Below are 24,060 nucleotides of genomic sequence, written 5' to 3'. Positions count from 1 at the left end.
TAAAGCTGGACATATAAGCAGTTTGGCTTTTGAAGGTCACTGTGATGAGTATACATTGTCAAACAGAGTCCTGATGGCTTCAGAGCTGTGGGACTCTAAGGCTGTTACCCATGGGTGCAAGTGATAAAGATGAATAATGTAGGTTAGATAACTTCCATTCTTTGCCTATTGGAGGGATGTGATTGTCTTCATGCTGCATAGCAATGGAGGAGGTGTCTTAATGCTCAGCAGGGTTTAGCTTTTACTGGGACCACGCCCAGAATTTCCTCCATCAAATGACGTACTAGATGAACATTCAAAGAATTGGACTTGAAGCTGAAAGTGTGGTGGCTCAGCAGTTATGTGAGAGCCACATTCTCCCCACCATCCCCACCCTAAACACAGCCTGAAGCCATTGATGGCTCTTTTCACACCACAACACACCATGCCACCCATCATCTCCTACCTGAAAAGAAAAGACAGTGAAAGAAAGAGGAAGGCAGAGTAGTTGAAAGAGGGAGGGAGAGAGACAGAAGCAGAGACAGATAAGAGAGACCATATTCTCTGATGTGTGAAATGCCAGGGGCGATCAATTAATAATACATCAGAAGTCTGCCTGCAGCACTTCTTGTCAACTTGCTCCATTATAAATTCTTTTGTCTGCATTTCTAATAGAAAATGCTTCTGTAAACTTGTCATGCTGTAATTACACCCTCCCGCTCGTGGGGATGCTACAACACCACTACTGGCAGAAGGTGTAATTAGCGACAAGTTTACAAAGGCAGTTTCCATTCGAAAGGGGACGCTAGATAAGTACATGAGAGAGAAAGGAATAGAAGGATATGCTGATGGGCGAAGATGAAATAGATTGGGGTTTGTGTTGGGCCTGTTTCTAACCTGTTAAATTCAATGAAAGATTTACAGATGAGAACAAAATGTATGACTTTAAAACTGGGATTGACTTGCATCTGCCCCTGGTCCAATTATGCCCCGTTTCACCTGAACACCACACTGTCTTCACAGCCCATGGACAATGCCACAGGAGGTTGACTAATTTATTATAAAATGTTTTCCTGTGTAGTTGATCCTAATATTGGAGAATTTGGGTTTCTCTAGGATTAAGAAAGTGACGTGGGATTTTCAAGAGTAACAGGCACTGACAAAGGATCACAAGATGGGTTTGGATGAAGGCCCATTAATCTATTTCCCTTCATCCTTTCTGAATACCAACTCTGCTGTCTCCCCATTACAGCAGGCAGGCAGAACCTGTTTGGCAGCTCCAACAACCCAGCACACTCAGCACGACAGAGTTTCAGGCTAGATTATGTGTTCGAGAGGAGCTTGAACTCACAAGCTTATGATCCAGAGCTAAGAGTGTTACCCATTGAGCCAAGCTGACATCCCAGTTGACCAAAGTTCAGTGCAACAAACAGTGATTTCAGTGCAGGGTCAGCGTATGCTGTGAGGAAGCCGGTTGCAAAGTACGTTAGCCCCCAAACTCTAATTCTGTTCAGGCCTTGGACAGCCAACAGTTGCTGTATTAGTGATGGTCTAGTTCAAGAATCTGAAATTCCCAAGCGTCCCTTGTAAGCATGAAAACCAGTAGTTAGGAGAGGTGTAACATGGGCTCAACATCCAGGAGAGTCAGAAATATCTGCAATTGAGTAGATAAGCTAAACCTTGTCTTGGGAAAAGTGCATCCTTTTTACCATCGCAGTTCAGTGAGGATTCTTTCACTGAAAGGTGCAACTTTACTTTACTTCCGAATTCTCTCCCTCCACCCCTAAAATCCTGGCAGCACCCATGCATTTGTTCCGTTTCATAGAAACATAGAAACATAGAAAATAGGTGCAGGACTAGGCCATTCGGCCCTTCTAGCCTGCACCGCCATTCAATGAGTTCATGGCTGAACATGCAACTTCAGTACCCCATTCCTGCTTTCTCACCATACCCCTTGATTCCCCGAGTAGTAAGGACTTCATCTAACTCCTTTTTGAATATATTTAGGGAATTGGCCTCAACAACTTTCTGTGGTAGAGAATTCCACAGGTTCACCACTCTCTGGGTGAAGAAATTCCTCCTCATCTCGGTCCTAAATGGCTTCCCCCTTATCCTGAGACTGTGTCCCCTGGTTCTGGACTTCCCCAACATTGGGAACATTCTTCCTGCATCTAACCTGTCTAACCCCGTCAGAATTTTAAATGTTTCTATGAGGTCCCCTCTCATTCTTCTGAACTCCAGTGAATACAAGCCCAGTTGATCCAGTCTTTCTTGATATGTCAGTCCCGCCATCCCGGGAATCAGTCTGGTGATCCTTCGCTGCACTCCCTCAATAGCAAGAATGTCCTTCCTCAGGTTAGGAGACCAAAACTGTACACAATACTCCAGGTGTGGCCTCACCAAGGCCCTGTACAATTGTAGCAACACCTCCCTGCCCCTGTACTCAAATCCCCTCGCTATGAAGGCCAACATGCCATTTGCTTTCTTAACCGCCTGCTGTACCTGCATGCCAACCTTCAATGACTGATGTACCATGACACCCAGGTCTCGTTGCACCTCCCCTTTTCCTAATCTGTCACCATTCAGATAATAGTCTGTCTCTCTGTTTTTACCACCAAAGTGGATAACCTCACATTTATCCACATTATACTTCATGCATTTGCCCACTCACCTAACCTATCCAAGTCGATCTGCAGCCTCATAGCATCCTCCTCGCAGCTCACACTGCCACCCAACTTAGTGTCATCCGCAAATTTGGAGATACTACATTTAATCCCCTCGTCTAAATCATTAATGTACAGTGTAAACAGCTGGGGCCCCAGCACAGAACCTTGCGGTACCCCACTAGTCACTGCCTGCCATTCTGAAAAGTCCCCATTTACTCCTACTCTTTGCTTCCTGTCTGACAACCAGTTCTCAATCCATGTCAGCACACTACCCCCAATCCCATGTGCTTTAACTTTGCACATTAATCTCTTGTGTGAGACCTTGTCGAAAGCCTTCTGAAAGTCCAAATATACCACATCAACTGGTTCTCCCTTGTCCACTCTACTGGAAACATCCTCAAAAAATTCCAGAAGATTTGTCAAGCATGATTTCCCTTTCACAAATCCATGCTGACTTGGACCTATCATGTCACCTCTTTCTAAATGCACTGCTCTGACATCCTTAATAATTGATTCCATCATTTTACCCACTACCGATGTCAGGCTGACCGGTCTATAATTTCCTGTTTTCTCTCTCCCTCCTTTTTTAAAAAGTGGGGTTACATTGGCTACCCTCCACTCCATAGGAACTGATCCAGAGTCAATGGAATGTTGGAAAATGACTGTCAATGCATCCACTATTTCCAAGGCCACCTCCTTAAGTACTCTGGGATGCAGTCCATCAGGCCCTGGGGATTTATCGGCCTTCAATCCCATCAATTTCCCCAACACAATTTCCCGACTAATAAGGATTTCCCTCAGTTCCTCCTCCTTACTAGACCCTCCGACCCCTTTTATATCCGGAAGGTTGTTTGTGTCCTCCTCAGTGAATACCGAACCAAAGTACTTGTTCAATTGGTCCGCCATTTCTTTGTTCCCCGTTATGACTTCCCCTGATTCTGACTGCAGGGGACCTACGTTTGTCTTTACTAACCTTTTTCTCTTTACATATCTATAGAAACTTTTGCGATCCGTCTTAATGTTCCCTGCAAGCTTCTTCTCGTACTCCATTTTCCCTGCCCTAATCAAACCCTTTGTCCTCCTCTGCTGAGTTCTAAATTTCTCCCAGTCCCCGGGTTCGCTGCTATTTCTGGCCAATTTGTATGCCACTTCCTTGGCTTTAATGCTATCCCTGATTTCCCTTGATAGCCACAGTTGAGCCACCTTCCCTTTTTTATTTTTACGCCAGACAGGAATGTACAATTGTTGTAGTTCATCCATGCGGTTCTGTAGAGATTTATTAAAATGCCAAAAACTGCAAATGCTTGAAATCTGAAAAACAACAGAAAATGCTGGAAACGCTCAGCAGGCAGTCCACTACTGTGTGGGGAACAGAGACGTTTCATTTCAGTTATAGACCCTTTGTCAAAGGGAATTATTCTTCCTGTGTGTGTCCTGCACTGACCTAGCTAATTGTAATTGTTTCTATCTCTCGCAGTCTGCCCCATTACATTATTTGTGTTCAGTATCCGTTATCCTTTCAGGGGCCGTTTGCACAGAGACCAACCAGTGCGGTTCCATTGATCAACGGGTTCCATTGATCTGCTCTTGATATTGCGCTGACACCAATTTCTGACCAGCCCATCTGGGGATATCAATGAGACTGGAGCCACACGCCCACATTGGGCATGATATTTTATGGTTTTGTCATAGCAGCTGGGTCATGACCTGGATACTGCAGCCTTGCTACTCATCAGGGTTTGGGGAGATGGATCAGTATTGGGTTTGGGGACACATTTCAGAGGCCATTTGGAAGAGCAATGGTGTCACAGTGCAGTGTGAATGCTGCCTGTGGCAACAGCTGCAGGTTGACTTGGGCAGCTTGTTTTAGATACTTTCAATTTTGTGTTTCTCTACATTTTATTCTATTTGTATTGAGTTTCTGTGTACCTTTTTTATATTCAGCATGTGAATTTTAATCTCATTTACTCAAAGCTTACCTAAAAGGATCGCCTATATCCAGGACTGCCCAGTGCCAGGGTGGGTGAAGGCAATGCCTGGTGTCTTCCCAAGCAGGTTTAATCGTTCGTCGCCAGGACAGCAATTGGAGCAAGACAGCTGGCCTCAGCACCACTGCATTACAGAAGAAGAATGAGCCAGTGTTCTTACTTCTGAACTCGACTTTAAAAAAAAAAAATACCGCAGATGCTGGAAATCTGAAAAGCAATTCTCCAAAAAGCTGTAAATACTCAGCAGGTCAGACAGTGTCCGTGGGGGAACAGAAATCAGTCAGTCAGTCTGTTCCTCCCTCAGAGCCAGAAAATATTAAAGATTTTCAGCATTTACATAGAAACATAGAAAATAGGTGCAGGAGTAGGCCATTCGGCCCTTCGAGCCTGCACCACCATTCAATAAGATCATGGCTGATCATTCACCTCAGTACCCCTTTCCTGCTTTCTCTCCATACCCCTGAATCCCTTTAGCCGTAAGGGCCATATCTAACTCCTCTTGAATATATCCAATGAACTGGCATCAACAACTCTCTGCGGTAGAGAATTCTACAGGTTAATAACTCTGAGTGAAGAAGTTTCTCTTCATCTTAGTCCTAAATGGCTTACTCCTTATCCTTAGACTATGTCCCCTGGTTCTGGACTTCCCCAACATCAGGAACATTCTTCCTGCATCCAACCTGTCCAGTCCCGTCAGAATTTTATGTTTCTATGAGATTCCCTCTCATCCTTCTAAACTCCAGTGAATACAGGCCCAATCAATCCAGTCTCTCCTCATATGTCAGTCCTGCCATCCTGGAAATCAGTCTGGTGAACCTTTGCTGTACTCCCTCAATAGCAAGAACGTCCTTCCTCAGATTAGGAGACCAAAACTGAACACAATATTCTAGGTGAGGCCTCACTAAGGCCCTGTACAACTACAGTAAGACCTCCCTGCTCCTATACTCAAATCCCCTAGCTATGAAGGCCAACCGACCATTTGCCTCCTTCACCACCTGCTGTAACTGCATACCAACTTTTAATGACTGATGTACCATGACACCCAGGTCTCGTTGCACCTCCCCTTTTCCTAATCTGCTGCCATTCAGATAATCTGCCTTCCTGTTTTTGCCACCAAAGTGGATAACCTCACATTTATCCACATTATACTGCATGCCATCCACTCACCTAACCTGTCCAAGTCAGCCTGCAGCCTCTTAGCATCCTCCTTACAGCTCACACCACCACCCAGCTTAGTGTCATCTGCAAACTTGGAGATATTACACTCAATTCCTTCATCTAAATCATTAATATATATTGTAAATAGCTGGGGTCCCAGCACTGAGCCCTGCGGCACTCCACTAGTCACTGCCTGCCATTCTGAAAAGGACCCGTTTATCCCGACTCTGCTTCCTATCTGCCAACCAGTTCTCTATCCACGTCAGTACATTACCCCTAATACCATGTGCTTTAATTTTGCACACCAATCTCTTGTTTGGGACCTTGTCAAAAGCCTTTTGAAAGTCCAAATACACCACATCCACTGATTCTCCCTTGTCCACTCTACTAGTTACATCCTCAAAAAATCCCAGAAGATTTGTCAAGCATGATTTCCCTTTCATAAATCCATGCTGACTTGGACCGATTCTGTCACTGCTTTCCAAATGCGCTGCTATTTCATCTTTAATAATTGATTCCAACATTTTCCCCACCACTGATGTCAGGCTAACCAGTCTATAATTACCCATTTTCTCTCTCCCTCCTTTTTTAAAAAGTGGTGTTACATTAGTTACCCTCCAGTCCAGAGTCGATAAACTGTTGGAAAATGATCACCAATGCAGCCACTATTTTTAGGGCCACTTCCTTAAGTACTCTGGGATGCAGCCACGGGGATTTATTGGCCTTCAATACCATCAATTTCCCTAACACAATTTCCCGCCGAATAAGATTTCCTTCAGTTCCTCCTTCTCACTAGACCCTCTGTCCCCTCGTATTTCCGGAAGGTTATTTGTGTCTTCCTTCATGTTCAATAGGTCTGCCATTTCTTTGTTCCTCATTATAAATTCACCTGAATCTGACTGCAAGGGACCTAAGTTTGTCTTCACTAATCTTTTTCTCTTCACACATCTATAGAAGCTTTTGCAGTCAGTTTTTATGTTTCCCGGCAAGCTTCCTCTCATACTCTCTTTTCCCTCTCCTAATTAAACCCTTTGTTGCCTTCTGCTGAATTCTAAATTTCTCCCAGTCCTCTGGTTTGCTGCTTTTTCTGGCCAATTTATATGCCTCTTGGATTTAACACTATCCTTAATTTCCCTTGTTAGCCACGGTTGAGCCACCTTCCCCGTTTTATTTTTACTCCAGACAGGGATGTACAATTGTTGAAGTTCATCCATGTGATCTTTAAATGTTTGCCATTGCCTGCCCACCTTCAACCCTTTAAGTATCATTTGCCAGTCTATTCTAGCCAATTCACGTCTCATACCATCAAAGTTACCTTTCCTTAAGTTCAGCACCCTAGTCTCTGAATTAACTGTGTCACTCTCCATCTTAATAAAGAATTCTACCATATTATGGTCACTCCTCCCCAAGGGGCCTCGCACAACAAGATTGCTAATTAGTCCTTTCTCATTACACATCACCCAGCCTAGGATGGCCAGCCCTCTAGTTGGTTCCTCGACAGGGATCAGAACAAAGGGAGGGGAAAACACACCGGGAAAGAAATGGAGCAACCGTGGAAATGCTGGGTGAGGAGATAGTTAAATGGCGCAAGTGATATTAGCAGGCAAAATGAGAGAAATAAAAGACATGTATGAGGCACACAGCTCAAAGGGATAGCGAGAAAGGGAAGCACGAAAAACCGGCACGTGGAACAGTGGTGTGTGTTGGCACTGGGATTGGAGACGATCAGATTGGGATCAGGTTCTGCTGTGGTATGTGTGTGGGCAATGGGTGAGGACAGGATTGAGATCGGACTCTGCTGGTGTGCCATCTGTGGCCATCCAGCTACCTGGAGATGAAATGAGGAATCTTAAGCTGATTGCAGGACTGGGTGGAAGGAGTGTGCACTGACACTTGGTTGCACGATGTGTGTACCCATTTCAGCAACACTCTGATTGGCAGCAAGCAGTCGACAATACGTAGAATTATTTGGAATGCACAGCACAGAAACAGGCCATCCGGCCCAACTGGTCCATGCCGGCGTTTATTCTCCACATGAGCCTCCTCCTATCGTACTTCACTTATCAAGAAAGACTGGATCAACTGGGCTTGTATTCACTGGAGTTCAGAAGAATGAGGGGGGATCTCATAGAAACGTTTAAAATTCTGACGGGTTTAGACAGGTTAGATGCAGGAAGAATGTTCCCAATGTTGGGGAAGTCCAGAACCAGGGGTCACAGTCTAAGGATAAGGGGTAAGCCATTTAGGACCGAGATGAGGAGAAACTTCTTCACCCAGAGAGTGGTGAACCTGTGGAATTCTCTACCACAGAAAGTTGTTGAGGCCAATTCACTAAATCTATTCAAAAAGGAGTTAGATGAAGTCCTTACTACTAGGTGGATCAAGGGGTATGGCGAGAAAGCAGGAATGGGGTACTGAAGTTGCATGTTCAGCCATGAACTCATTGAATGGCGGTGCAGGCTAGAAGGGCCGAATGGCCTACTCCTGCACCTATTTTCTATGTTTCTAACCCTATCTGCATATCCTTCTATTCCTTTCTCCCTCATGCTTTTTCCTTCAATGCATCTGTGTATTTGCCTCCACTTCTCCATGTAGCAGCGAGTTCCACTCTCTGGATAAAGAAGTTTCTTCTGGAGTCCCTATTGGATTTATTAGTGACTGCCTTATATTATTGGCCTCTAGTTTTGGACTTCCCCCACATCAGTTCTGAAATCGATGCTGCAGCTACCAGTCCTGTCTAGTCGTTGAGCATGTAATTACATCAGGTTTCTTCCTGTCTCCCTGGGAGAATGCTGTTCTTATCTCTCAATTTCTCATTTGAAGGACTAGCATTGTCGCATGGTATTTCTGAATTTTCATAGATTCAACTTGTGACCATTTAGCAACATATCAGCCCTGTGTTTATAAATATTACACTTCCACCAATGATTTGCGTTCCTGGAGAGCTACTCTAAATAGAAAAAGTACTTTTCTCTCTCCAGAGAGGATACAGGGCTATGTGGTGTGAGCAGAGCAGTGGGGTTAGCTTTGGATTGCTCTAACAAAGAGCTGGCACAGACACAATGGGCTCAATGGCCTCCTTCTAGGCTGTAAACTTCTATATGATCACAATACCAGATTTGATACACACTCTGGGAACATAGGAAGAAGAGTAGGCCTTTTAACTCCTCAAGCCTGTTCCACCATTCAGTGAGATCATGGCTGATCTGCGACCTAACTCCATATATCCACCTTTGCCCCATATCCCTTAATACCTTTGGTTAACAAAAAACTATTAATCTCCAATTTAAAGTTAACAGTTGATCTCGCATCAATTGCCGTATGCGGAAGAGAGTTCCTAAAGTGTTTCCTAATTTCACTCCTGCAAGATTTGGCTCTAAATTTGATCTGATCAGTGCAGGATGTTTGCCTCAAATCCAAAGTTATTCCATCATGTGTGAAGTACTTTAAGATATAAAATCTGTTGACGGGCTGCTCCAGGGGGGCACTTCACCAATTCATGATCTCCATAGTGAAATGTTAGGATCCTGTGCCTGAATATTTCAATGAGCTTGCGCTGGGGGTTCCTACAGGCCTGTCTAAAGCAGATTTTATTTTATTTTAGATGCTGGGTGCTGCTGAGTTTGTTACTTCTATCTGTTATCTTGGCCTCGTCCCTCCCCCAATCTCTTCAACCTCCTCCAGCACCAAAACCCTCTGAGAACTCTGTGTTTCTCCAATTTGGCGTCTTGCGCATCCCTCACTACCCTCGCTCCACCATTGGCGGCCATGCCTTCAGCCGCCTGGAATTCCCTCCCTGAAGCTCTCCGCCTATTCTTATTCTTTTTGAGAAGGGCCTTATAAGGAATCGCATAAATCCATTCATCCTGAAATGTTCTCTGAAGAGATTTGCATACCACTTGCAGATAAGTGTGAAGCAATGCACTTTGAGAGGACCAACATAATCTAAACTCTACTATTTTGAGGAGGGCGCAAGAGCAGCGGGACCTAGTGGTGCATAAGAAGGAGATCGAATCGAGATATTCAAAGTTCTGAGGGGATTTTGATGGAGCAAGTAGGGAGAAACTGTTTCCTCTGGCAAGTGGGACAGCAACCAGAGGTTATATTACTAAAATTGGCAAAAGAACTAGAAGGGAAATGAGATTATTTCACACACAGGGTTGTTAAGATCTGGAATGCACAACCTGAGGATGATGAAAGTAGATTCCATAGGAACTTTCAAAAGGCAATTGGATGTGTATTCGAAGAGATCTAATTTGCAGGACTATGGAGAAAAGGCTGAGGTGTGGCACTATATTGAACAGCTCTTTCAAAGAGCCGGCATGATTGGCTGAATGGCCTCCCGGTGCTGTACGATTCTATATTTCTATGATCCAGGCCGATACTGTGTAACTTTAGTTATGATTACGGTAGGAGTACTAATTGGACAACTCCAAACAATTGTACCATGAATGAGTGACTATTGGGAACAGAAGGAGGCCATTTAGCTCCTTGAGCCTGTTCCGTCATTCAATTAGATTATGGATGATCTGTACCTCAACTCCATTTACCCGCCTTTGCTCCATATCCCTTAATACCCTTAACTAATCTATCAATCCCGGTCTTAAAAGCTCTAATTGACCCCCAGTTTCCGCAGTGTTTTTTTTGGTGGGGTGGGGGGGAGGGGAAGGGAGAATTCCAGATTTCTACTCCCCGTTGTGTGGAAAAATTACTTCCTGATTTCCCTCCTGAAAGGCTTAGTTCCAATAAGATTGTGTCCCCTCGTTCTTGATTCTTGGCTCGTGGGATGAGATTTGATGTTTTAAAAATTGTAAATCATTTGGGTATAGTATTTTTGGACGATAATGTAATGTATGGTGATTGTAACTAGAGAGGATTACTGATAACACATCGGCAAGGTTTTGAACAGGCTACCAGGGGAATAGTAAGAAATATTAATGCTGCAATCCTTTTAAGACTGGACTTGAGGGAGGACATTGGGCGAAGGTGGGTTGCATTCTGGATGACCGTAACATCCAGCAGCTTGCAATCTGTGGGGAAATTCCTTCCATTTTTCCTGAAATTGGCCAATTTTTTCCCTCCCTGTTTTTACTCCACCCTCCCTTCCCATTACTATCGGTCGTCTTGTGTATGAAATATATTACCATAAATGGTTATTGAAGCCATATTATTTAAGTAGCAACTGGATAAACACAGAAGAAACATGTTGAGGGGTGTGGGGAAAGAGCAGGGAAATGAGAAGAGAAGATGGCTCCAGTGTAGAGGATAGCAAGCCCATGATGGGCTGAATGGTCTTCTGAACTAAATGGTATCTATGATTCTCTCTGCAGTTGTGCAGATGGTGTGGCATCTATACATATCCATGCTTACTCTGAAATAAGATTCCAGTCTGTAATGGTGATCTTTCAACTTGCAGATTTACAGAATGGAAAATCGATGACGAATGGAGTTACAAATGGAATCCATCTCCACAGTAATGGCTTCAGGCTGTCGGAAGCATGGCCCCAAAGCAGGTAAAAGATCATTTAGCTCGGACGGTAAGGATTGGGCTGGATTCACGTTGGTTCTGGGACGATTGCTGGAAGGTGTCATGGTCTGGGCCCATTGGAGCAATCCTGGGATTCGAAAGCACAGGGATTGTAACATAACGGTCTGTGAAAAGAAAGACTTCCATTTATCTAGTGTCTTTCATGACCTTGGGTCATCCCAAAATGCTTTACAGCATGAAGCACTTTTGACGTGTAGTCACTATTGTACTCTAGGAAACGCGGCAGACAATTTTGCGCACAGCAAGCTCCCACAAACAGTATTGTGATAATGACCAGATAATTTTAAGTAATCTTGATTGAGGGATAAATGTTGGCCAGGACATGAGGGATAAGTCTCCTGCTGCTCTTTGAAGTATTGCCATGGAATCTTTTACGTTCACCTGAGAGAACCAGTTTCTGTATTTATGTAATGCCTCAGTTTAACGTCTCATCTAAATGACGGCATCTCCAGCAGTGCAGCACTCTCCATACTGCACTGGAATAGCATCCTAACTGTTTATACTCGAGTCTCTGGAGTGGGATTTAAACCCACAACCTTCTGACTTGGAGGTGAGAGTGCTACCTGCTGAGCCACAGCTGACACGGTCCTGGGATCCAGAAGTGAAGTGACGGGGAAGAGGGCCCTGGAATTGAGGTTTAGGAGCTTTGAGGAGGCAAAATTTGCTGAGATCCGGCAGTATAGGCGTCGGGTCTAACAGCCTTGTAGCGGGGATAAGGGAACCGGTTTCTGTATTTATGTTCTACCTGAAAGCAATTAGTGAATTCAACTGCTTACCTCACATTTTCTGCCAGTATTTCATATGATCTCATTCAATGATAAAACCTCCCCATATCTGACTGTCTTCAATAAACATGAATTTGCATAAATAAAAATTACGTCAAAACACAGATTTAATTTTTAAGAACAGGAGGAGGCCAATCAGCCCCTCCTGCCTGTTCTTCATTCGATCAGATCTTGGCTGATCTGTATCTTAACTGAATTTACCTGCCTTTGCTCCATATCCTTTGATACCCTTACCAACAAAAATCTATTGATCTCAGTCTTGAAAATGTAAATTGACCCCCAACATCCACAACCTTTTCGGGGGAGAAAGTTCCTGAAGGGCCTAGCTCTAATTTTAACATTGTGCCCCCTTGTTCTAGATTCCTCACAAGAGGAAATAGTTTCTCTGTATTTACCCTATCGACAATGTTTCCTTTAAGGTGCGCAGCCGGGCAGCACTCTACAGCTCCCACGCAGCTGGCTGACAAGCTTTCAAATAGGGAAAACCACACTGGTGCAGCATTTTGAATGGGCTGCACAGCCCTTTAAAGAGGCCACACACCCGGAAATAAATTAAAGTGAATATTGCCTATCGAATCCCTTTGTCATTTTAAACACCTCAATTAAATCCCCTCCATCAGCCTTCTAAACTCACGTGAATACAAACTATCATAATTTAACCCTTTTAGCCCTGGTATCAATCTGGTGAATCTGTGCTGTACCTCATCCAAGGCAAATACATCCTTCCTGAGCTGTGGCGCCCAAAACTGAATGCAGTACATCAGATGGGGTCTGACCAAAGCTTTGTACAACTGAAGCATAATACAGAAAATGGTTCTGAAAATAAGTTTTTTTTTTAAACTGAATTTTCAACCTTTCAGTTGAGAAAAAGGAAATTCATTCTTGATAAATAAACATTTTTAACATAAAGGAAAGCAGAGAGGCCACAGCTGCTGCTAATCCCAGGTGTGTTAATCAGCGGTCTTGTCTGATTGAGTACTTAATAATAGAAAAGCTGCTGGTATTTTAAATGAGACCTGAGAAATACATTTTTGACAATCCAATCTCCAATTTGTTTGAAAGTCTTTCGGAAAAGCAAAAAATGCTCCAATTCTCACAGGATGAGAAAGAAAGACTTGCATTTATATAGCACCTTTCACAACCTCTGGACATCCCAAGGCGCTTTACAGCAAATACGTTTTGTCGTAATGTAGAAAATGCGGCAGCCAAATTGCGCACAGCAAGCTCCCACAGACAGCAATGAGAATGACCAGACAGTCATTTATTTAGTGATGTTGGTTGATGAATAAATATTGGCCCAGGACACTGGGGGACAATTCCCTGCTCCCTTCACTGTGGCAAGAAATGACATAGGACGGGGGTAGGGTGTGGTGGTGACAGGGATGTCCACCCTGCAGCTCTTAAGCGGGCAGGCTGGAGGGGCTGAATGGTCTGCTCCCTTCTGCATCAACTCAAAATCTCATGCACGCTGGGAAATTCAGCAAACTTTGCGTGTTTCAAAGTGGTTGAAAGCTGTGTCCAATTGTTTAGATGAAAATATCCAGCTGAAGCCCAGGCTTTTGAAACAGATTGAACCTTTGACGCAAAAACTTGAGGGTATAAATTACATCGCAAATTCAATAGGTAAATTCAGTCCTGTTGAGTTTTTATTTATTTAAAAATGTTATTAAAAGTTTGTTACTTAGGGGAAGTAAAGGTAATTTCTTTTTGGAAGGAACATTCTGAATGATTCAATTGATTCATCAGAGATGGTGAAAAGCTGATGTAGCGAGAGAGACGAGGGTTTTGCGATTATATAAATGTTGTCATTAAGCAGTTTCAATGTTGGATGTTGACGAAGAGTATGACTCAATTGTGACACAAGAACTAAGGTTTTTAGACAGGAAGTGCTCACCGTACACAAACTCTTTAGTGAGTGGATCATTGAAGCGGTGTCGACGTTATGGTGGTTTAGAATGGTTAACATTGAAGTGGTGTTGGGGTTAATGATTTAGGATGGTTCAGGAAGGGGTTGTGGTGGCTTAAGATGGTTAACTTTCAAGTGGTGTCAGGGTTACGGTGGTTGCCCAGGTAAATTCTAGAGCTGGGATCTATTATTTCTCTGTGCTGAAAAGTGGCATAGGACGGAGGTGAGGTGCCATGGTGATGGGGATGCCTACCCTGCAGCTCCTCAGCGGGCAGGCTGGAGGGACTGAATGGCCTGCTCCTATTGCAGCCAGTTTGGGGACCACTTGATCATGGTTCCTCATTTCCTGGCTTGTCCTGTTTGAACCTGAATGGCCAGGAGGTTGTAGGGTTAATGCCTCGTTGAAGGGTAGGAGGCGCATGGGAACACTGTTGTGGAGTATTAAAAATATAACACTCAACACAAAGGTCTGTATATAGAGAAAAGAATTGTTTATTAAAACCTGATTAATCAAGGGAGAACCGGTTGCATCAGTACCGCTTTAATCCCCGGTCTCGTGGGACAGCCTGCGCTATTACATTTTATACAGTCAAAATAATGAAACTACGCGGGGAAGTGTTCTATTGGTTATTTGCCACCAGTCCCCGCCCACCTGCTACTAATACATTGGTTAATAGTTACAGTAACATTGGTTATTACAGTTATAGCAATATCATTGGTTACAGTAATTTCTAATGATTTCATTGGCACATTCAGTTATGGCCACTGTTGCTGGGGAGGCCCCCTATGGATTACGTGTTACGTCTCTGTGAACTTGTTCCCAGGTTTTAACACTCCGACTAGTGTCCTTCACAAATACATCTGGCTATCCTCATTTCAAAGGGGCTTTGTTTCTGCTATCTCATGTGACTCGAACATGGCTGCCTCAGCTTGTTATTTCTGTGAGCTGTCTACATTTGTCTTGTTTGCGCTCTCAGGAGTGTTCTCTTCAGAGGATTCTTTGACCTTAGTCCGGGCCCCTTGTGAACATATTATTCTTTATTTCAGCCTAACTGCTGGAATGTGGGACTCAGCTAACCCTCCATGAATGCATTAAACCTTTCTCTCAGCCTTTTTTGCTTTAGGTTTTAACTTTACCAAATTACTTTTCCCCTGATTAAGGTTTTCGCTACTACAAACACCATCATCTCCATGTTTCCCTCCAAGTCACACACCATCCTGACTGGGGAATATATTGCCATTCTTTCATCGTCGCGGGATCAAAATCCTGGGATTCCCTCCCTTACAGCACTATGGGAGTACCTTCACTACATGGACTGCAGCGGTTCAAGAATGTGGTTCACCACCACCTTTTTAAGGGCATTTAGGCTTGGGCAATAAGTGCTGGCCTTGTCCAGATCCCAGGAAAGAATAAAAAAAATCCATGTCCATTGAGAAATAACACACAATAGGATTTCACATTAAATGTGGCTCCATTTTATGTAAGTATACGTTGGTGTTCCCCAGGGGTTGGTATTAGGATCACTGCTCTTTTTGATATGTTAATCTGGACTCGTGTATACAGGGCATAATTTCAAAGTTTACAGATGATACGAATCTTGGAAATGTAGTGAGCAATGAGGAGGATAGTAACTGACATCAGGAGGACATAGCCAGACTGGTGAAATGGACAGATAGATGGCAGATGAAATTTAACGCAGAGAAGTATGAAGTAATATATTTTGGTAGCAAGAATAAGGAGAAGCAATATAAACTAAATAGTACAATTTTAAAGGGGTGCAGGAACAAAGATCTGGGGGTGTATGTGCTCAAATCTTTGAAGGCGGCAAGACAAGTTGAGAAGGATGTTAAAAGCATATGGAAACTGGCTTTATTGATTCATAGAGTACAAAAGCAAGGAAGTTATGCTAAATGTTTATAAGACACTGGTTAGGCCTCAGCTGGACTATTGTGGCCAATTCTGGGCACCACACTTTAGGAAGGATGCAGAAGAGATTTACTAGAATAGTACCAGGGCTGAGGAACTTCAGTTGTGTGGCGAGACGAGCAAAGCTGGTGTTGTTCTCTTCGAGCAGAGAAGGTTACGAGATTTGATAGAGCTGTTCAAAATCATGAATGGTTTTGATCATTTGTAAGGAGAAACTGTTTCCAGTGACAGAAGGGTCGGTAACCAGAGGAGACAGATGTAAAGTGATTGACAAAAGAACCAAAGGTGACATGAGGAAACACTTTTTTTTTAAATACTGCGAGTTGTTGTGATTTGGAATCAACTGTCTGAAAAGGTGATGGAAGCAGATTTAATAGTAATTTTCAAAATATAATTGGATGAATACTTGAAGGTAGGAAAAAAAAGACACGGCTATGGGGAAACAGTAGGGGACTGGAATTAATTGGATAGCTCTACCAAAGAGCACAGGCACGATGGGCCGAATGACATCCTTCTGTATCATTCTATGATAATGCAAGGCATGGAAACAAAAGCTTGGGCAGCTTTGCCGTGCCGGATGGTCTGGCTCTTGTAAGGGCTAAAGCCAGCAAGCAGTCACTTCATGTCACCTCAGGCCAATAGCAAGGTGTTACAGTCTGGATAGTACAGATGTGTATTGTCATTCATAATGGCTGAGCACTCGACTAGATTTGCTCAGCAAAAAGCCTATCCAATAGTTTTGTATCTTGTGATTGTCTGACTGGCAACCTCGAATGGCTGTGCAAACCAACCTAAACTGCTCATTTCTCCAGTAGGGGGTGTCGCATGGGAAGTTTGAGGGAAAGGATTGTTTCCCAGCAACAAGTCCAGATAGAGAAATCTATCCTGCAGGTTTTGGCCTTTTCAGTTCTTCCTGTTCTACCAATGTGGGAGTGAACCACGTGAAGGTTCGATGTCACGTGGTAGTTTTATGTCCTGGTTCAGTATTGGGACAGTTCGTGAAATGTTATGCCATTTATTACTTTACGGTTGGGAATTGTGAGTTTTATGTTGGTTATAAGAACATAAGAAATAGGAGCAGGAGTAAGCCATATGGCCCTTGAGCCTGCTCCGTCATTTAGTATGATCATGGACTCGGGTCCAATTTCCTGCCCGCTCCCCATAACCCTTTATTTCCCTATTCGGTTAAGAAACTATCTGTCTCTGTCTTAAATGTATTCAATGTCCCAGCTTTCACAGCTCTCTGAAGCAGCGAATTCCACAGATCCACAACCCTCTGAGAAAAGAAATTTCTCCTCATCTCTGTTTTAAATGGGCGGCCCCTTATTCTAAGATTATGCCCCCTAGTTCTCGTCATCCCCATCAGTGGAAACATCCTCTCTGCATCCACCTTGTCAAGCCTCCTCATAATCTTATATGTTTCGATAAGATCACCTCTCAATCTTCTGAATTGCACTGAGTAGAGGCCCAACCTACTCAACCTTTCCTCATAAGTCAACTCCCTCATCTCTGGATTCAACCTAGTGAATCTTCTCTGAACTGTCTCCAAAGCAAGTATATCCTTTCGTAAATATGGGTATGGAAACCAAAACTGCACGCAGGTGTGGCCTCACAAATACTCTGTATAACTGTAGCAAGACTTCGCTGCTTTTATACTTCATCCTCTTTGCAATAAAGGCCAAGATTCCATTGGCCTTCTTGATCACTTGCTGTACCTGCATTCTATCCTTTTGTGTTTCATGCACAAGTACCCCCAGGTCCCGCTGTACTACAGCACTTTGCAATCTTTCTCCATTTAAATAATAACTTGCTCTTTGATTTTTTTTTCTGCCAAAGTGCATGACCTCACACTTTCCAACATTATACTCCATCTGCCAATTTTTTTCCCACTCACTTAGCCTGTCTATATCCTTTTGCAGATTATCCCAACCTGCACACATTTACTATTTACTTTTATATAAAACTAATTCATGAATTGTTTCCGACCCCACATGGTGTGGCAAAGTTGATTATTCTTCCATTAGCCAAAGACTAGGTGGGTGTGAGAGGGATTCACTAGGTTGATTCCGGGGATGAGGGGATTGACTCATGAGAAAAGGTTGAGTAGGTTGGGCCTCTACTCATTGGAATTCTGAAGAATGAGAGGTGATCTTATCGAAACGTATAAGCTTATGAGGGGGCTTGACAAGGTGGATGCAGAGAGGATGTTTCCACTGATTGGGGAGACTAGAACTCGAGGGCATGATCTTAGAATAAGGGGCCGGCCATTTAAAACCGAGATGAGGAGGAATTTTTTCTGTGAGGGTTGTAAATCTGTGAAATTTGCTGCCTCGGAGAGCTGTGGAAGCTGGAACATTGAATAAATTTAAGACAGAAATGGACAGTTACTTGAGCGATAAGAGGTTATGGGAAGTGGGCGGGGAAGTGGAGCTGAGTCCATGATCAGATCAGCCATGACCTTATTGAATGGTGGAGCTGGCTCGAGGGGCCGTATGGCCTACTCCTGTTCCTATTTCTTATGTTCTTATTATGTCATTTCCTTTGACCAAATTACAGTATCCAAGATGTTCTGTTAATTCTGGGCAGTAGCTCATTACCGGATATTGTGTGTACAAGGTCACACTTCAATTCATGGGGAACAAAGGATCATAGCACTGAGCAGGAGAGATGTATCCCGAGGGAAGATAGTCATTCCCCCCAATCTAAGCTGAATGCAGCTGCTGGACTCTGTTGGCTACAGTATCTGCCTCATCACATTGATATTTTGAAGCAACTCTCAATTTGGTGACCACCAGAGCTGAGTAGGTTTTAGGCTGGATTGAGTTGAACCGCTGGTGCATTGTATGTCCAAGATCGGACTCCTTTAGGGAAATTTGGAAAAGATCTGGCCTGCTTCTGGCAATCTTACACAACACATTTAGTTATTTGTGGTTATATCACATGTGCTAGCTATGGATATTTTGCACACTTTCATTCTGCTTCTTTTAGTCAGTTCTGCATCACAGTGTTGATTTGATTTCTCTTTGCAGTGTTCCCTATGAGCTGCCACCTCATTTAGAGAGGCTCAAACAGCAAGCAAATGATGCCTTCTCCCGGCAGCAATGGACACAGGCCATCCAACTTTACAGCAAGGCTATTCAGCAAGCGCTCAGGAACCCCATGCTTTATGGCAACAGAGCGGCAGCCTTCATGAAGCGCAAATGGTAAGGAGCATTCCTGCCCTGGCACTAGAGCTGCCCGGGTATCCTGTGTACTGTCTGTTTTACCATGTGTGCTGGGTGTGTCATTTCACTGTATTCTTTACTAAAACCTCTATCACTGCACTGCGGTGGAACACGTTTTACCTGTATGTTTATTATTTTCACATCCTGGAACTCCGAGTGTGAAACGGTGAGTGCAGCTCACTTTTATGACACTTTCAACTTGGTAAAACATCCCATGGCATTTAGTGAGAATGGGAGTCGACCCAAGTAGGAGCAAAGTTTTGGAAGGAGATAAGAGTGTGGTCAAAGTGAAAGTTGGGAGAGCATCAGGTGCAAGTAGGAATTGTATTTCATTCGGAGCATCCTCGACAGAAACACAGTCTGGCACTTGTGTTGCTAAACCACTCATCGTTAATGATTTCTCTGCTATCCATTTCCACAGTTGTGTGGATGCTCTTGGCAAGTGACCTTTCCAATGCAGATGGGGCTGAATTGCCCTGGAATTGTTTTCAGTGAGACTTCCGACCCCGTGTTACGGGTTCAATATTCCTTTTGGATTTTGCTATGAAACTGATATACATTCCGGCTTGTGTGTCGAGTCCTCGATTCTCAGCAGCAGGATGGTGTGGGAGGGTTAATAGGATTGTGTACATTCCACCCAGACTCTAATATAACTAATGGCAGCTGGTCATCATCCTGCCAGTCACACCCTATCATGACTAATGTTTTGCTAACTCCTGGCATTACCATTTGAATTTGGGCCATCATCCCTTTTGTCTCTCTAATCTATCCTGTCTTCCAACCTATCACAGACCTTCCCTTTTATTCTTTCTTCCCTTCCCCCTTTCAGTGCTTGTTAAGAATCCGTTCTTTCCGAACACTCTCCAGTTCTGACGAAGGGTCATTGACCCAAAATGTTAACTCTGCTTTCTCTCCACAGATGCTGCCTGACCCGCTGAGATTTCCAGCATTTTCTGTTTTTATTCCAGATTCCAGCATCTGCAGTATTTTGCTTTTCTAATATAACCTCCACTTGATGCCTGTGATCTTAAAGCATTCTTAACCTTCACAAAAGAAGGATTAAAAACCTATACATACATCAGTGAGATATTGCTCTGCTTAAAAAAAAAGCATACATTTTTTTTAAACGTCAAAATGTAGTTTTCCAGAATCTATTCGTTGGCAATAGAGTCTCTGACTGAGATCTGCGAGTTATGTTTACAGTAACAGGTTAGCCGTCTAATATTGTGCTTGGCAGTGGTTATAATGCCTGTCCAGCAGCCTAGAGTTCAAATCCCAAAATGTGAAACTGAATTTGAATTCAGTAAATCTGGTCATCTTTGAGCTGACACCAGGCTAATGACCATGGAAATGACCAGATTATTGTTAAAAACCCAATCCGTTCACCAAATTCCTTCAGGGAAGGAAACCTGGTCAGTTTGGCCTAGACATGGCTCTACCCCACAATCCATGGCTGGCTAACTTAATGTAGTCACCTAACAAGCCATTTAATTGTACAACTTCTTCAGGGCAATGAATATGTCTTGTCATATCACCCAATATCTTGAGAACAAATATAAAATAAAAACCCTTGGTCATGTGATTCAGTGCACAGTAGCCTTGGAGTTATTGAATAGTATCTGAGACCGAAAATCATGCTCTGTCTGCAGTCAGTCAATTCAAACATATTCTCTCCGACACCAGGATAAAATAAAAACTGCCATTGGTTTGGTCAACCTTTTATTGATTGTAGTTGATGCTTCTAAGATTCCCCTCCCCCCCACCCCCCACAATGAGTCTGCAAGTCAGAGCAATTTAATCGTTGATGTATCTCTATATTTGAGGCTGATTCTGTGCACTCACATTTTAAATGAACTTCATGAGAATTTCAACAGCAAAATATAAGCAGCATGCCGTATTCAAGATGACTATTGTGTCCTCTTGAAAACGTATGCTGATTTTTTTGGGGGGTTTTCCTTGGATATTTTGAATCATTCGATCGAGATAGACATTAGTGTTCTATTCATAATGAGGCAGGCTAGCTGAGACACAGTGGCCTCTGGCTTATTAAACCCAGCATCTAATGTCTGTTCTTTTTCAGGGATGGCGACCATTATGATGCCCTCAGAGATTGTCTGAAAGCAATTTCTTTGAATCCCTCCCATCTGAAGGCCCATTTCCGCCTGGCACGTTGTTTATTCGAGTTGAAGTACGTTGCTGAGGCTCTGGAGTGCCTCGATGACTTTAAGGGCCGTTTTCCTGAACAAGCCCACAGCAGTGCCTGCGACGCACTGGACCGAGACATCAAGGCTGTGCTCTTTGCAAAGACTGACAACCGTGAGTCCCAACAACCCTGCTAACTTGTGGTGACCCCGACAGAACACAGCCCCTCCGCCAACATCAGACTTGCACACCTTGCAGTCTTTCCATTTTTAAACCTTATTTGTGATTGCAAGGAGATATAAGAATCCAACCAATAGAATGACAAACAGTGATTTGTATGGAAACCTAGCAGCCTGTGTATGGAGAAGCTGATACCGCAGGAGTCGCACCACAAGCTCTCCAGGCTTGGGCTTTACTGGCTCCAGTCACCAGCTCCCAGACGTGGGGTGAGGGGCTCATCTAAGAATTCTGTTACCTAAAAGCCAATAAGTTACAACTCAATCACAATGTTCCAGCATAGAAACAGACCATTCGGCCCATCAAGTCTGCACCAGTGTTTATCCTCACATAAACTATCCAGTCTAATCCCACTCTCCTCACTCCCCATATCCTTTAATATCCCAGCTAGTCTCATCCTGCTTGCCCGCTCCATTCCTGTACCCTTTAATGTCCCACCTAGCCTAATCCCGCTTGCTCACTCACCTAAAGGTACCCTTTAATATCTCACTCTCCTACTCTTTAAAATCCCACTTAATCTTCTAAGATATATTGACTCCTATTTTTCTAAGTTAAACTACTTCTGCCACCTATCTTTGTCCTCCTTCAGTCTTTCGCAATCTGTCAGAATTTGCCAGACAACAATAACATTTAACATGAGATATCCTGTGCCACTTCTAAAATGGAAGTAGGCAGGAAACTCATCCATGAAGGGAGAGATTGAGTCTTCGTTGGAAAGATGGGTTTTGAGAAGGTCTTTAAAGGTGGAGAGAGAATTTGAGAAAGGGAAGGAGTTAGAGAGAGTGAGCTCTACCACCAATGGGAGATGAAATAGAAGGGAGACATACCTTGGTGAAAGACTGCGGGAGGAATACAAGACCGGTGTGGCAGAGATAGTGAGAGAGGCTGTGGAGAGGAGGACAAGGATTTTAAACAAGATACTGGGAGACAGAGTTCCACTTAATGTCTTGGTGATGAGTGAGTGGGACTTATTGCAGGACACGGAGAAAGTGACTACGTTTTGGACAAGTTGGAGGATAGGGAAGGTGCGGGAGAGGAGGCCAGGAAGGGGGATATTGAAGTAATCAAGTCTGGAGGTGCTGAGGCAAGGGAGGGGCATGGGCTGGAGTGAGGCAGTGTTGTGGAGGTGGAACTACGTTGCCTGGGTGATTGAGAGGATGTGGGATTTGATGCTCAGCTCTGGGTTGAACAGGATACCAGGGTTTCACAGTCTGGAGTGAGTGAGTGGCTGAGAAGGTGGAGTCAGTGGCAAGAGAGTGAAATAATGGAAGTTGAAAAAGATGCTTTAGTCTTCCTAATGTTGAGTTGAAGGAAATTGTAATTCATTCAGATTTGATGTCGGGCAGCATGGAGGAGGTTGATGGTTGAGTGGTAGAATAGATGTCCCCATGTTTAAGGATGATGTCACTAATGGGCAACAGGTTGATGAAGAAGAGGAGAAGGCCAATGTTAGATCCTTGGGAGACGCCAGAGGTGAATGTTTAGGAATGTGAGGGTTATGTTGATGAGGAGGACAGGAACCGGATTGATTATGGACTGTGATTTTGAAAGAGGAAGGGCAGTGCTTGAGGACAGGGAGAATTTAGCAGTGTCAGTGAGCGCAGGATCTTGAGGCCAAGTTGAGTGGGGTGCGGTCTCACTACATTCCCATGCCCCATGTTGACTTTCTCCCCAGGGAGCACTCTTTCCCCATCTACCTTAGCCACTGTATCCAGTAACTCAGTATCCTTGGTGATTTTAACCTACACCTAAAGCTCTCTCAACTCTCCTCCAGCTTCTGTCGTCGTCTCAAAGTTGTGTGTTTTAAGGAGAGTATTAAATGAGTTGAGGCAGGTGCAGGGGGTTAACATTTTTTGTTGGGTAAGTGCATCAAGTAAATGGAGGTGTGGTCCGAACTCCAGAGTGCTTGTGATCTAATTGAATGATGGAGCAGGCTTGAGAGGCTGATTGGGCTCTAGGGAAGGAATTCCAGAGCTTGGGGCTCAAGCAGCTGAAGGTACGGCCATCAATGGTGGAAAGAGGAGAGGAGGGGATTCACGAGACTGGAGTTGGACTGAAAGTTTGAAGGGGTCGGGGGATTGTACCGCTAGAGTAGGTTACCGAGATGGGGAGGGGCGAGGCCATGGAAAGATTTAAGCACAAGGATAAGAATTTAAATTTGAGATGTTGGGGAACCAGGAGCCAATGTAGTTCAGCAGGGACAGGAGTGCTGGCCGAGGGGTACTTAGTGTGGAGTAGGGTACAGGTACCAGAGTTTTAGATGAGCTGAGGTTTACAGAGTGCAGAGGATGGGAGAGCAGAGTTTAAACTTTGTGGGGTGCAGGTGACCCGGTGGCTCTGAGCGGGAGTTTGTACAATCGGTTTCCATTGAGACACAGGAAGTGTGCAGCTGTTGTTCTCGTTATTTGCAGTACCTTTAACATGAGGCAACGGTCATTTTTACTTATCTGTAACAGTTACCCTCCACCACCAAACCAACCCTCGGGAACAGAGGGGAAGG

The 24,060-nt window shown here is 43.9% G+C and overlaps 1 protein-coding gene across 2 annotated transcripts in view; it reads left to right on the top strand.

The window, feature by feature from the left end:
- The window catches only part of wdtc1 (WD and tetratricopeptide repeats 1), a 56,452-nt gene that overhangs the window by 18,685 nt on the left and 13,707 nt on the right, over window positions 1-24,060 (top strand). For both annotated transcript variants that reach the window (XM_070899033.1, XM_070899034.1), the window contains exons 11-13: window positions 11,208-11,304; window positions 18,987-19,160; window positions 21,262-21,497. In XM_070899033.1, coding sequence (XP_070755134.1) covers window positions 11,208-11,304; window positions 18,987-19,160; window positions 21,262-21,497 — 507 coding nt within the window. The remainder of the gene's footprint in view (window positions 1-11,207; window positions 11,305-18,986; window positions 19,161-21,261; window positions 21,498-24,060) is intronic.

Source organism: Pristiophorus japonicus, chromosome 14, assembly GCF_044704955.1.
Source record: "Pristiophorus japonicus isolate sPriJap1 chromosome 14, sPriJap1.hap1, whole genome shotgun sequence".
NCBI lineage: Eukaryota > Metazoa > Chordata > Chondrichthyes > Pristiophoridae > Pristiophorus > Pristiophorus japonicus.
Note: the sequence above shows the minus strand (reverse complement) of the source record. Positions and strands in the feature narration are given on the sequence as shown.